The sequence below is a fragment of the Triplophysa rosa genome, linkage group LG17 (genome assembly GCF_024868665.1).
Source record: "Triplophysa rosa linkage group LG17, Trosa_1v2, whole genome shotgun sequence".
Taxonomy (NCBI): Eukaryota; Metazoa; Chordata; class Actinopteri; order Cypriniformes; family Nemacheilidae; genus Triplophysa; species Triplophysa rosa.
Genome location: NC_079906.1, coordinates 217,024 through 231,742, shown reverse-complemented (window position 1 = coordinate 231,742; position 14,719 = coordinate 217,024). Strand labels below are relative to the sequence as shown.

Sequence of the window (14,719 nt, the reverse complement as noted above, 5' to 3'; positions counted from 1 at the left end):
TAACATATCTGCTACATGAGCTGGTGCATATGAAACAAACCCGCCGCTGCCCTGTACAGATCAGAGATGTAATGAAGTGAGTTTGTGTGCACATTAAAATATTGAACCTTGTGTGTAAGATGCTTGCATGATTAAAGAAATGTACTAGTTTATGTGAGATGTCTTTTTGAAAGACTAAGGTTCACTGAATGCATTGAATGAATCCCACTACTCGAGCAAGACGTTATTGCAGCGTTATGTATGTGCGCAGGTGCTGAGCCAATAGCGTTCGAATGTACACAGTAACGGAGCCCTTTCATTGGTTGAATGTACTGAATGAACACTCCCTTTACTTAACGAGTCAATTGAGTCAAAATGAGACTGAATGAACTGGTACATGTTGTTTATGGCCTAATAGCCTCTGTGTTGCAACAGTGCATTAATTTAATTGAATTTTAACTGGTTAAAGGTTAACTTTTGTTAATAAACTGTATTTAAAATAGATTCTTTTAAATACAGTTTTTAATTAAATATATATCGTTATCGATCAATATAGAAAAAAACTATCGAGTTTACTTTTTTGCCATATCGCCCAGCCCTACTGTGAACCTCGCATACTTTTAAGAATCAAGCGTTTAGTCGATCGTGATGAATTCTTATAGCAACCGTTGTAAACATGACAGCGTACTTTTTAGATCAGATGGCTTCCTGTTGTTTCCAGGCAGACCGTTAAAGAACGCGACACGCATGTCTCCCGGAAATCCTGTGAAATTCAACCAATCAGATGACGACTTCGAACGTGCTAAAGTGTTTCCAGAAAATTGTGCCTAATGCATCAGACGTTTAGCCAACAGTCCATGGGCGGGACTCCCGTCTGAGCTACCGCCAGGTTTCAGAAAGTTTTTTTCGAAACATGTTTTCCCGTTTCGTTACAAGGGTTCTTAGTCCCTTATTGGATAATTGTCCCGGAAAAGCATGCCCACGCATCAACCAGCCAGCATGAGAAAGAACACGCCCATCAATAAAGCATCAAATAAACACCTTAAAGATTAAGTGTTTTCACTATTTTACACAATACACCTACTGTATGCTTTAACCTGAGAGTGTTTAAAGCGAGTATTTGATCACTTTTGGCCACCACTGGTGGAGGCACTGCCTCATAATGATGGCCTCAAGTGGCTGTTTATAATGCAAATGTAGATTTTATTTGAATGTGTTCTTGCCATAATACGTTTGTATAAATAAATCTGAACTCAGTTTTGGATTTCATGTCTATTTAATGAATATTAGTACATTGTACAATCATAGGATCATGTGTTCTTATTGCATAAAATATTGATTAAACATTGAAAATGAAAATGAAAATAAAGCTGCAAACAGCAATCAAGGGCAATCACTACATGTCACATTTTCTGCTCAAAGTGAATTTTTTGTTTTTATTTGAGTCTTTTACACCTACTTACAAATCAGTTTGCACGCACTATGTGCAAAAACTATGACAAAGATTTAATTTGCAGAAATGACCTAATTATAGGTCCTCCCGGTGTCTGACAGGTGTGTGAGTAACAAGGTGCTTTTAGGACCATCCTACCAGGTCTGACAGCAAAACACTTTTAGGACAGAAAAAGAAAATGAATACTGAGCAAACACAACAGGGTGCCAACACTTGCAAAGACTCGACAGTGACACAGCAATGAAAATAGGGCAGTATTGAAACCCGGCTGCAATTTAAACGTATGCTAACTGTTATGAGCCTTAAATTCTTCCAATTGATACAAAAAATGAGTTCAATTCATTTTGCAAGTTTTTTTTCTTCTTTTTTTAGTACACATACAGTGAGTACGTAAGCCTTGTGTATTGCAGCATAGAAAAAAACGATTTGATCTTCAGTTGTAGTAATGAAATAGTGTCTGACAAACTATACTGTAGCACAAGATATTTGAAATGACGCTGTTATTTACACCGTTGACTAGAATTCTGTTAGAATTCATAATGAGTTCCTACTGTAGTTTACATGGTAATCGCTTTTACTGTTATTTCTTTACATTGGTCTCTTTAAATAAAGCACTTAATATTTAATTTTGCTCACAATAAGCATTACTGTACACACCGGTGCTAATAAAGAGTAAATAACTGTTCTTCACCAATTCATCTCGTCAAAAAAAAAAAAAGAGCTATGTTTGTAAGAAAACAAACAATCTAAAAAAAAAAAAACCACTAGAAATGTTTAGACCCTGGATTAAGATCTATGACATATGACATGAGATCCCAAAGTCGAACATGAGAAGCAATTCTCCATGAAGACAATGGTTTTGTAATGCACAAAATATTTGTTCTTGAGATGAAGCAAAGCTCAAGAATTGGCTGATGTTCATAGAGAGCACGAAGGGTCAAGCATCAGAGATGAAAGTTCACAGGAGGCTCGAGTGGGAGATTGGGGCTATAACTTGACGTTGTTGACACCTTTAGTCAGGGTTTGGACGAAAGCCTCGTGGATTGCAGCGAGGAAACGAGCGTCGTTCTGAAAATGAAGAGAGGTTAAATCAGGTAAACACAACGTGACGGCGTCTCCATACTGCTGCTTTGTGCACTGTACCTTGATCAGATGCACGAGCGTCTCCTGCAGCTGAGCGCGACTGCACAGTACTGAGGGGAAATCTGCCGTCGTTAAGGAGGTGGTGGGCGACGGGGGGGATGGAGGGATTCTGGGGGGATCTGTTGTCTTGGCAACGCAATGCTGGAACACACTGGGGGACAGCAGCAGCGAAGACTCCTCCCCCTGGACGACTGGCACCGCCTTCATGTGATCGCAAGAACAACACATTTTAAAATTCACTTCCGTCCCCAAGTGCAAACCGATTCTGACAGAATACTCGACGTCATAGTGTTGTGAGGACACGCTGGGGGTGTGATACTTACAGGAATGGGTTTCACCAGAGCTTGGGTGGTCAGCTCTTTACTCTGTTTCAGAAGAGAAGAATGAATCAAATGACATGATAGGATATTTATTAAATATCGAGAGAGACAGAGAAAGAAGCAGCTCCTCACCTGCGTAGGAGCTGCGCTCTTTCCTGTGAAGGACGGTGAAAGTTTGCAGCCCAAGTCTATGAAAGACTGAGGGGTGACTAACGAGCTGGGCATCTCGTCCCGATCCGTGAGCGGATTCAGAAGCGCAGGAGGGAGCGGACGCAGGACCAGACCGCAGGACCCCTCCGCGTTCAATGCAGTTGCTTTGGGGGTGATGGGGTGTTGGGGGTCCCTGGTGCTGGCCCCCTGGAGCAGAGAGACCAGCGTCGTGCCTCCCGGGTCAGCAGAGAGGCGAGGGGTGAACGTCAGAGCGCGTGTGCTTTCTGACGGGGTTGGATTAGAGGGCGTTTCTTTGGGCAAAGAGCTTCCGAAAAGTTCCTCTACGGTGATCTGCTTCACTACTGAGTGACCACACTGTGGAGAACGCAGAGGAAGGAAGCTTGTTTAGGAGACACCCGGTTATTTAGGGAAACTATTTGGGGTTAGGTAGGTTATAGGCCAATATGTGCAATAACTTATAAGGTAACTAAGTGCAATATTTACATATACCTAAATAGGCCAACCTATGTGCAATTTTTTAGTGTATACTGCCACTTTATATTTGTATTATTGTACTTATGGTTGTTCTATAGTTATTTTTTTCGTTTCTCTAGATTGTACTTATTGCTTAAAAAAGCGCACCAGAAATTTCGTTGTATGATCCATACAATGACAATAAAGAATCTGAATCTTATATTACGCAGTGAGACATGAAAGAAATGCACATGAGGTCTTACCATCTCCTGTCGCTCTGTGACGTCCTCTCTCTTCTCCTGACTCTGAGCATCATCTCTTTCCATCCACTGACTCTAAAAACACACACACATACAATCACAAAAAGCGGTACACAGCCCAGATCTACCTGTAAAGCAAACCTGCCACTGAAACCACATTAAAGGGGGGATATAACGGTGTTTCATGCATTCTGACTTCTTTACAATGTTAAACGTGCTGGCTTCTCATGCTTAACATGGTCAACTTGTTAAAAAAAACGAGCTGGACGTATGAGGTAGTATTTCTGTGCTCAATTCACTCCCCCAGCACTCCAACTTGTTTCAGAAAGTTTTTTATAAGTCTGGATCCCTGTTTCGTAACACGGATCATATTCCTTTTATTGGGCAACCCTCCCGGAAAGGCTCGGCAACACGAAAGGATTAATGTGATAATGTGTTGTGTGCTCGTGCTCCAGCAGCTCGTGTTTTTCCAGAAATAATCGTACAGCTGTAGCTCTCTTTTATAAATGTGATCAAACTAAATACTCTTCGAAGATACGACGTATAGGCACTCAAGATTAATATGAGATTGGCAGAAACTGCGTGTAATACCTGATCTTAAGAACAAGTGAGCAAACATTTATCCATCTCAAACAAAAACAAATGTCTGTTTTTCCAAATCCATCACTGCAGCATTTTACGATGCTTCTCATGACACAGATTTAAAGGGGTCATATGACTAGGGTTGGGAATCGTTTCAATTTTATCGATTCCAATTCTGATTCTGCTTATCGATTTCGATTCTTATCGATTCCCAGTTTCGATTCCACAGTTGAAGTAAAACATTTAGATATCAACCTGTATGGTCATTTAGCCTGCTTATTGACTTGTTTGCAAAATATATTTATATATTTATGAGCACCGTTTTGTGTATATTTACACATAGAAACCTTTTCTGATTTATTACAACTTGTATTATCACAGTTGAACTACATCATGGTTAAACTGCAGTTACTATAATGCAACTATGGTTAATTTGTGATTCCTGTGCTTTAATGCAAATTCTATAGTTAAACTATGCTTACTATAGTAAAAAAAAGATAATTTTCATAAGGGCTTTTATTGAGATATCAGCAGATCATGCAACGCATGTACTTTTCTGAAAATACGCACACAGGAATTGATAAGAGGAATTCAAATTTTAATCCCAAGTATCCGATTCCTAGCCTTTCGATTCCGATTCCAAATTGGAATTGATTTTCGATTCCCAACCCTACATATGACACGGCTAAAACGAATATTATGGTTTGTTTTAGATGTAATGCAATGTGTATACACGATTTAAGATTCAAAAACGCTGTATTTTCCACATACCGCGCATGTTTGTATCTCCTCTTTGCTCCGCCTCTCTGAAACGTGCAGATTTTTTACAAAGCTCATCGCTCTGAAAAGCGAGGTGTGCTATGATTGGCCAGTTAACCAGTGCGCAGTGATTGGTGGAATACTGCAAGCGTGTGACGGAAATGTAACGCCTCTTACCATATTTGGAACATCAGGTTCCTCTTCAATTGTACTGACAGGTACACCCACCTTACTTGCGCATACATTTGGGCGGCTTCAGTCAAATCACACCACAAAGTGACGTAGATTTGTGGGGGTGTGGTTACACGAGGCGTTTCAGGCAGGTCTGAGTGAGCATTCGCTTTTAGATAAGAATGCATCTTTTGTTCCGACACTTTCATTTTTTCAATTTTACGTGTCTAATACACGCATGGACAGCTTATAACACACCAAAGACACAGAAAAACACGTATTCGCGGCATATGACCCCTTTAATGGCAAATGTTAAAGCTGTTGTTATAACTCGTGTGTGAACTCTGCGTTTACTGACGGCAATGAAACACAAAAGTGAATTTGTTATGCTGTGTTTACACCAAATGCAAACAATCGCGATCCTCGCTTTTATTAGTCGCGGAAAAAGTTCGTTATTTTCGCGTGAGTGACGCAAGCTGACAAATATTTTCAATTCGCGTGGAAGACGATCGCGTCTTTGCATTGACTCTGTATGTAATTTACTCACGCAAATCGCTTAATTCGCCTTTGGTGTGAACCCCCCATTACTATTATGACATAATTCTCAATACGCATGTCTTCATAGTTACAATGCAAGGATGATTTATTGACGATGCGTGTCTTTGATGCGATACCCTCTGATATTCTTCTTTGGCTTTGCTCAGCAGCTCCAGTATATCTGTAGGTCTGCTCTGAACACAACCGTTCGTCCTGTTGTCCGGAGACACCTGCTGCTGCTGCTGCTGCGCTCGCAGCGCCTCCTTCTTTACAATCCTGCACACACCCAATGAAAACTTGAACACGCATTCATACGTTAGACAGACACACTCAGTGCTTTCATTTGTGTGTGTGTGTTGAGCTGTGTTACTCACTGCAGCATGAGCTGGGCAATCCGTTGACAGTCCGTCTTATCATAAAACCAGATACTGTAAATACCCACTGACAGAGAGAAAGAGACCACTATGAAAAACAGCTCACAATGTAATGCAATGAAGTAAAAGTGAGACGTGGGCACGTTTCTTTTTGCTGTGTTCAACTTTTCAGAACATCTTTGAGACATTTTCTAACCATTTCCTCTCGCCGAATAAAAGTATTTCACATTCTTTACAGTCGGCACATTAACTTACAGTTTCCATTGCGGTACAGCAGAAACGGGTCCTGGAGCTGAAATTCCAGGTCTTTATTGATCGGCTCAACTAAATTTTCAGTACTTAACCGATTCATGATTGTAAAGCCATGATGGGGGGATGCCGACCTGCCGAGAGACACAAATCCATCATCATCACATAGATCTACAGTCAAACATCCAATGATCCCAACAGGGCGACTCTTACCTGGCATAAACAAACAGTGTGCCTTCAATCTCGGTCTTCTCCTGTTAACACACAGAAATATTCAGAGAAACTGTTCTGGTGAACCGACAGCAGCCAGTTGCCATGCCACGGCATTATATGCGACACTTCTGACACACACATCGAAGAATTTAGTAATGCATTTAGTTTATTTGATCAAATACAAAAAGGTATCCATCCACCACAAGTGAGAGATTTTTATGCACCCTTTGGAAATGTTGTTTACATCTAATAAATATGTGGATGCTGCCTGTCTCTTACAGTAAAAACCAGGCTGATGTGCATATAATATTACATTATGTATTTTAACTTGTGTTAACATCCATAAGACTTACTTTTGATACTTGATCTCTTCAGTATTTCCCCATTGTTATTATTTATTGTATGTAGGTTATATGAGATTTTTCTTGGGTTCATTTTTATCATTTACTATTAAAAATGGTCTGACTAAGTTATTAAAGTAACAGATGCTGACAGTATTTTTTCAGTATGTCTTTCATGTCTCTCCTGGCAGGTAATTTATCTCACACACGTCACAATAAAAATGTTCCGTATATAGCATAAGTGTTTGTTTCTACTCATTCTGCTCATCTTCAAGCACTATTTTACAGTCACAAATGTACTGTTATCATTAGCATAACTATGTGTGTAAGGCTGTTTCACACAGAACAAAAATATTGTTTGTATTTACAAAAACCATTTAGTCGAATAGACGCATGACTGTACATTTTCTGAATGAAAAACTCGTATTACTATCTGCTGCAGTACGGACACCGATCGTTTCACATATTATGGGATATCGGATTGTTTTGATTGTAACGTTACGTAACTTTCAGGTGGTTTCATTAGAAGCAGACTCTGCTTTGCCTCGTGATAAATGCGCATAATATGTGCTTTATTTACCGAGTCACCTTCTGCTAATACATAACACGTGTATCTTACGTATTTGTTTATTTGTGTGTAATTGATATATGATGTAAGAATCGGTAGGTGAAACTATTGAGCTGGTGGCGTTGCTATTAGCAACTGCAGGCTAACTGGCGCATGTGTAGACAATTTTGAAAAATGTTAAAATCTCACCCATTCATTCGCTTTAGAGTTGAAGGTGTAAAGCGCGACCTGTCCGGTAACATCCAGCAGTTTCATTATATAGGGATCATACTGCTGCAGAGCCGCCAGACTCATCATCTGACCCGCTTTATTCACACACTCCATCTTTACACGGAACACATTACAAGACGGACACTTCCGCTTACTGCCTCTTCCATGTACGCGCTACAGCCCCCTCCCTCGCCTCACCCCTGATGTACCTAAAAAAGTCTCGAAACAAGGATCTCAAGTACCGTACTCATAAGAGATGGGATGTACAAAAGTGGTATAACGTTGGCTGGACGTTGGATACTCTTGAATTTAGGGACCGTCTCCAAAGTTACACACATTAATATAGCTACAGGTTTCTAACTTCAATAGCATTTAAAGAGAAAGAAAAAAAAAACATATGTATAGCAGTGCTCATAAGTGTCGGCTATAATGCACACCTTTTAGATTTCTGATATTTATTACAATAAACCATCAAATCGTATGTAAATATCGCTATGATCGAATTGTATAGGCTCGTACACAAAAAAAGCAATTACTTAAAGTCCCCGTGAACCGGAAGTTGCGACGCATTTTCGAGTGAAAAGGATATTCAAATGAGAAAATTAGTGGGCGTGGCTTGCGTTTTTCACTGCGAATTAATTGGATGTATAAAAACAACTGTTGCACTTTGAAACGAAACTGTCAGCAGACTGACAGTTGAAGGGGAGGAGTTAACCGATGCTCCACCCAAGCGTCTAATTTACGTCATTTGAGATGGATAGTCATTTCAGGGCGGAAGTGCACTTTCAGATTTTATCTGAAGATTATGAGGGGACATGAATTTTAAACAGAAAATGACCAACATTGATAAGCTATTTATGATTAAAAAAATAATAATAATTTCACTGGGACTTTAAAGCTCAATAGCCTTTAAATTGCATTATACCTTGGCTGTTGTAGACTATGCGTGGTCCTCAGATGTTTTCTTGTTTTTTTATTTTTTGGTTGAAGCACTGCTTCTGGTGGATCAAAATACTTTGAATGACGCTTTGCCGGTCTTTCGGATAGGGATCTCTTGCTGCTCAATGGTCTCTTGTTTTGGAGAATAGACACACTATTCAAATGATGCATCATCTGATGCTGTTTGTATCTTCCTTGCAGAGAGTTTAACATCTTTCTAATGAAACCTGCCTGTTGGCACTGATAACCTTGTGGTTTGTGCACCGACATATAGCACAAGTGCACTTACGGTGACCCGAGTTTGAATCCCATCTCGACGGTCCTTTGCTGATCCCGCGCTCTGGGCTCAGCATTCTCTCCCGAACCCGGAGCACTCCCCCTTGTCCGGGGCAAGGGTTCTGGGTTCGGGAGAGAATGCCGACCCCGGAGCCCTCTCCCCAGACAACACGCCAAATACGCATACAATATTCTCTGCCGCCTATTTAATTATTTGCTAAGGCGAACTTGTGAATTGGGAACCACGTGCTTCATATGGCAGTTTGTTTGCCTTGTTTTCATTTCTTTAGTACCCTCTTTGGAGAATCTGCTCACATCCCCAGGTAACATGCCGCTCCAAAGCAGGAAAATATCCATGTCGTTTTGGACTTTAATGATCCCTGGACAGTAGAATTCATTCTTTTCACCACTCTATGTCTTTGAACACCAGGTCTTCTCTAGAACACTACTAAAAAAACTACATAAATGGTTTTGATGTTGCTGCTCCTCTTCATGTCTTCTCTTTGGTGAAAGTGTAGTAGCTTTGGACTTCAGAATTTTTTTGGCCAGGGTGTGTTCTTAGCAAACAATTCCAATGCGGTTATGGCAGCAAACACAACAGCATAGACATATCCTGAAAGAGGCTAAGTTGTAAGGTGATGCTGTTAAGAAGACAAAAACTGTAGGTGGCATACTCTTTTGCAGCATACTCACCAGTTTGCTTTAAAATCCTTGACAAACAGCCTTTATTGTGTGGGATGAACAGAGATGGAGATTCAATGCATCTGCACTTTTACCTTTTTGGCTGACAATTTGATTTGCTCTGTTTAAATAGGATGAGACACTTTATTGAAGGCCAGCAGGACACTACCAATGAGTGCCCAGCTCGAGTCAGTTTCAACCTGGTGGACCCTCCAATGTCATTTTCTGAGCTCATTGACACCTACTGTTTGATGGGTACGGACGCGTGAAGACACTCCCCGTAGCGTGATGTTTTCTGTCAGGACTCTGTCCTTCCTGTTTTCGAGTTCTTTAACTCTATGGACAGGGTCGTGACAGAACCATGTCCTGCGGGTGTTTTGTGTGGAGACGCGTGGCTTTTGTTTACTTTGTGCCACGTCACCACGTGTCCTCCTGTTCCGTCTCTTAGTTTCCCGTAGTCTCGCCATTATTGTTAATCCCGGTCACCTGGCCTCACCTCCCTTTTGTAATTATCCTCTGTGATTGTTTCTCTATTTAATGTTCCCCTCAGTCTCTAGTTTTTGTCGGTTCATTGTTCTATGTTCCCTGCTTGGAGTCGCGCTCAGACCCGAGGCAACAAGTGTCCACCCGCAAGCGCTGGGGAAGGCGGTGCGGTGCACTGCCGCCCAATGCTCGCGGCGGCCCGGAAGAGCATGGCTGAGATCTCGACGTCCGCCTCTTCCTGGGCTCGACCTCCCGAGGATTCCCGGGAATCGATGGGGTTGGATGCCAGTGGGTCGCCCTCCGATGCTGCCTTCGACCTCTCATCTTCATCACACACCATTTCCGAATACGTGGCTGAGGAACAAGACGGAACCGTCTCTTGGGGAATGGTCAGACGAGCGAGACGGGGCGCGAGCCTGTGGCTGACGGATTAGCGCTCACGATAATTCCCATATCACCCTCGCTGCTCGCCATGGCAGATGGCAGGGCCAAAGCCGCTGCTATCACGGGACGGGAAGCAGACGAGGTGGTGGCTGGGTCCATAAGAACACAGCCACCCGTGACCGCAACGTCTGGATCATCATGTGACCGCAACGTCTGGATCGTCATCCGCCCGCAGTGCGGGCAGGACGTATCCACGAACTTGCCTCAGTGTGCTGAAGCACTTGAGGCAGACGTCGTGTCCGTCCCCCTCCTCTATGAGAGTGTGGCACCCATGAGAACAGTGGGACATACCACGCTGGAGAAATTTGCTCTTTTAGAAAATAAACACCTCTGGAACTGCCGAGACGCCCAGGGGAAGTCACTGCCAAGGGACAATCCGCTGCACCACGTCGTAAGAATCCGGCAATTTGAGTGAGTCTTGTCATCAGATGCGAAGGCTCCGAAGAACAAAAGGTGAATGAATGCAGCACGCTGTCTCCCTTTATACCTGGATATCCGGGGCGGAGTCCGGCATGCAAATTTAATTCGCCAATTTCATTGGCCTTATCAAAATTAGTCAGAAGATGATAGTTTCTCAAGTCAAACCCCATCTGTCGGTTCGAAACAACGTCGAGAGACCGACAGAAAGGGAACTAGGGATGCACGATAAATTATCGGCCATATTGGTATCGGCTGATGAATGGTCAATTTTAATGTTATAATAAAATGAAAGCAATATATTATAGCTAATAAATTATAAATGAAGAGTTTGGTTCCAAAATGAGATAACTAAATTTTTCAAAAATCATGTTAATAAACTGCAGCTGGTTTGTTTTGATTTAAGACAACAAAAAATACAGCTAACTAACACAATAAAATACAATAAAAACATGATAACATAATAAAAAACATGATTTTTTTATCTCATTTTGGAACCAAACTTCAAATAATTTCCTCTGGTTAAACCACTTTAGCTGTATGCTGCTCACAGTTAAAATCCAATACAGTACTGTCTTTCTGTCATGATCACTCACTTACTGTTATTAGCAAAACTTTTTTTGATGTAAGTACAGTATGCAGATATTTATGAATGTGTAAATTATAGAAACAAAAGCATATTGTTTGAAGCCGACTGCTGTCTGAATGCTTTCTGTCTGGAGACCTGTTAGACTTGTGGCTATTAAGAACATGTTTCTGGGTTGCTCTGGAAGAACATCTATAATTTGTTTATTAAATAAAAATTATACCTGCAAAGTTTAAAAGTTAAAGAATCTTTAACTGGAGTAAAGAAGGCTTGGTACATGATTTTCAAAGCAGTTGTCAACTTTCTACCTTTTGTTTCGTTTGTTTTATTTTATAATAATATTTAGATACTGTATATTGGCCGAAACATTGGTTATCGGTTTCAAATGCTAAATAATGATCAGTTATCGTTATCGGCCAAAATGTACATATCGGCGCATCCCTACAATAAACATTATTTTTGAGTAGGTAATCACAGCTAACACAAACAAAACTCGATACAAATTAAAAAAGTTATAGCTATAGTTTATTCTACATTGCGTAATTATGTACAGAACAAAACTGAGATCCAATCATTTATATATCAAATAGTTGTGAAATTACTGTAAAACGTTTTGCAGCAGGTTGCCAGTAATTTACTGTAGATTTAATTTTACAATTTTGTTTTAAACAAACTGACCTCTTATATTTTCTTACCTAAAACAAGACTAGAATATCTCTTTTCTTGTTATGTAAATGTAGCTATCATAATTTAAGAAGTTTTAATAGGTTTTACTAGAAAACAAGACAAAAATTGTTAGGAAGAATGTCATTTTTTGCAGTGTTATGCCAGTAATGAGACCAGTCACTTCTTGCACAGTTTGAATCTCAAAAGTCAAGGTGTTTCAATTTTGATTCAAGTAAAGTTTAACTCAAACTGAAAACAGTACTAATAGGTAATTAGTGTACATTAAATCTACAGTAAATTACTTGCAAACAACAGCCAAGTTTTACAGTGTACTTGGCCTGTCATTCAAATTTTATCTGTCAATCAAATGACGATTTTAAATTATGATGGTATTTAAAATTTGATGAACAGTGTTTATTTGAATGAATGAATGAATGAATGAATGAATGAAGAATGTTGTGTTTTGCTGTAGCAGCACAACAGGTTTGAGTCAGAGGATTATTATAGAGGATTATTATAGGGGATTAGACAGGTAATCCAGCAACTCTCTCTCTCTCTCTCTGATGTGCTCTGTTGTCATCATGTGTCACTCAATGAATGAATAAGGGTTATGGTGAGAGAAATGAATGGCGTCCATACAGAGAACTCGAGGTAAGATTTTGCTCGCAAGTGTCCTTTCATCTCGTTTCAACATGTCTGTTAACCCTCTGATCTAACAAACTATATATAATCCAGCAACAGATGTCAGAAGATTGTCCAACAGCAGAGAAAGTGTGTGCGCGTGGGAGTGTGTGTTTGTTTTGTTATAATACTCAATGTCAAAGCTGATGAAAAGCCTGTTAGATGTTCCTGTAAAGGTAATTGAATATTCTGCGAACAGATCCTTTATTTAAAACAGATTGACGGACACGCAGGAAGGGGGGGGGTTGATCAGCTGTCTGTGTGTGGAATAACGTCGTTGATGAAATCCTGTGGATGTTTGAGCTCTGGCTCTTTTCTAATGGCGATCTGTGGATTTACTGTCACTACAATAATCTCCATAGCGGAGTGAAGCGCGTCCTCGACGCCCGGATGTTGCGGAGACGCGCTCGTGGTAAACCGTCATCATCATCATCCACAGCACTTTAAACATGACAGATGAGATGTTTTCATAACGGAGCTTTTCAATGTGGACGAGGAGATGAAGGAGTCAGAAGAATTGAATGAAGGTAAATCGATTTGACGTCTGAATCGTTTAGAAAGACCTCATTTTAGCTTTATTGTAACTGTTGATCTTTTGCTGTGCGTTAAAAAGTCAAATGTGGAGTTTAGATACATCACACAGATGTGGTTAACACTTACACACTAGCCTTTAAATAAATCCAAATGCATAAAGAAAGAAAACACAAACACACTTTATGTGTTGATAAAACACAATGATAAAGCAGTAGAGTTGAGTATGTTGATTAGTTGAACATGCTCTTAGTTTATGTGATGAGGTACTGGACAGCCGTGTTGTTTTGTTTAAAAGTGACCCGTGCATCCATTACAACTCACCGCGAACACCAGCTGCCTACAACTTTTCTTTGGATTAAAATCAACAAAAAATAATGTTTGTTTTTTCGAGCAAGTTCATAAAAAGCACAGTACTGAAAACCGCCTCCTTACTCCGATTCACAGTGGTAAGTTATAAACCTATAAGGTAAGGTTAGGTATAAACGACAAGTACTTCTTGAAAGCACAAAAAGTAACCTGCAATTTTATGTTTCAAACAGAGATGGCGATAGAGAGGAAAATTGACAGAACATCTTTACCTACCTGCTTATGTTTGGTCTATCGTTTTTATTTCTATTTCTATATTTTTCGCAGGGCCAAAGTATGCCAGCGGCACCAGAGCACCCACCTGTAGAGATGCCCCTCATCAGTCTCCGGCTCAGTCCGCTGCGCTGTCCTGGCAAGCGGCGATTCACGCGGCGAGACATTCCCAGGGCACATCCCAGAGCGCCGGCGTCCCGTCGGCTCCCGCCGGCTCGCTGGCCCAGAGGAAACGGCAGCAGTACACCAAAAGCAAGAAGCAGGGGAGCACCACCAACAGCAGACCACCCAGAGCACTTTTCTGCCTGACCCTGAGTAACCCCGTACGCAGAGCGTGCATTAACCTGGTGGAGTGGAAGTATCCTTACATCAGCTGTGACAGACGCTCTCAGATAACAGACAAAGATCTGAATGATTGCTGTGTGTCATGTGTTGGACGTTGAAATGTTGTCTCGTACGCAGAGTCAACTGAAGGTAGCGTTTGGTAGGTTGACGCACAGGGTGTGTTGGGTTCAGGTGGCACAGTGAGGGCTTCAGAGGGAGAAATGCTGAACCCACTTCAACTTGTAAAGATCCTACACGCCAAAGGAAGAAGACTGCTGTCACTTTTTGGCATTTTTGTCTTTGGATCAACCGATGGCATGAATGTG

The 14,719-nt window shown here is 41.0% G+C and overlaps 2 protein-coding genes across 9 annotated transcripts in view; one reads left to right on the top strand and one right to left on the bottom strand.

The window, feature by feature from the left end:
• Positions 1 to 50: 50 nt before the first annotated feature.
• Positions 51 to 7,943, bottom strand: dcp1a (decapping mRNA 1A). 2 transcript variants are annotated; one of them, XM_057357512.1, is made up of 10 exons: positions 7,763 to 7,943; positions 6,665 to 6,705; positions 6,458 to 6,585; positions 6,203 to 6,269; positions 5,921 to 6,104; positions 3,783 to 3,854; positions 3,028 to 3,420; positions 2,899 to 2,940; positions 2,576 to 2,776; positions 51 to 2,500 (listed from the first exon to the last, which is right to left on the bottom strand). In XM_057357512.1, the coding sequence occupies exons 1-10, from the start codon at positions 7,895 to 7,897 to the stop codon at positions 2,420 to 2,422; spliced, it is 1,344 nt and encodes a 447-aa protein (XP_057213495.1). In that variant the 5' UTR covers positions 7,898 to 7,943; the 3' UTR covers positions 51 to 2,419. The 2 variants fall into 2 exon arrangements, with proteins under 2 accessions (XP_057213495.1, XP_057213496.1); XM_057357513.1 differs by having other exon boundaries at positions 5,966 to 6,104; positions 7,763 to 7,942.
• A 2,977-nt stretch (positions 7,944 to 10,920) lies between these two features.
• Positions 10,921 to 14,719, top strand: part of cacna1db (calcium channel, voltage-dependent, L type, alpha 1D subunit, b) — a 61,210-nt gene continuing 57,411 nt past the window's right edge. For 5 of the 7 annotated variants that reach the window (XM_057357156.1, XM_057357153.1, XM_057357154.1 and 2 more), the window contains exons 1-3: positions 12,887 to 12,926; positions 13,319 to 13,483; positions 14,124 to 14,427. In XM_057357156.1, coding sequence (XP_057213139.1) covers positions 13,456 to 13,483; positions 14,124 to 14,427 — 332 coding nt within the window. In that variant the 5' untranslated portion in view covers positions 12,887 to 12,926; positions 13,319 to 13,455. Of the gene's footprint in view, positions 11,060 to 12,886; positions 12,927 to 13,178; positions 13,484 to 14,123; positions 14,428 to 14,719 lie in introns of those variants that run through there. The other 2 variants (XM_057357152.1, XM_057357158.1) reach the window with 2 other exon arrangements.

What these genes read in the sequence shown, in the direction of transcription:
- dcp1a (XM_057357512.1), bottom strand. Translation starts at nt 7,897, where the DNA reads ATGGAGTGTGTGAATAAAGCGGGTCAGATGATGAGTCTGGCGGCTCTG. An exon ending in GCTGTACCGCAATGGAAACT is followed by an intron (nt 6,270 to 6,457) that starts GTAAGTTAATGT and finishes TCTCTCTGTCAG; the next exon opens with TGGGTATTTACAGTATCTGG. An exon ending in ATTGCCCAGCTCATGCTGCA is followed by an intron (nt 6,105 to 6,202) that starts GTGAGTAACACA and finishes GGGTGTGTGCAG; the next exon opens with GATTGTAAAGAAGGAGGCGC.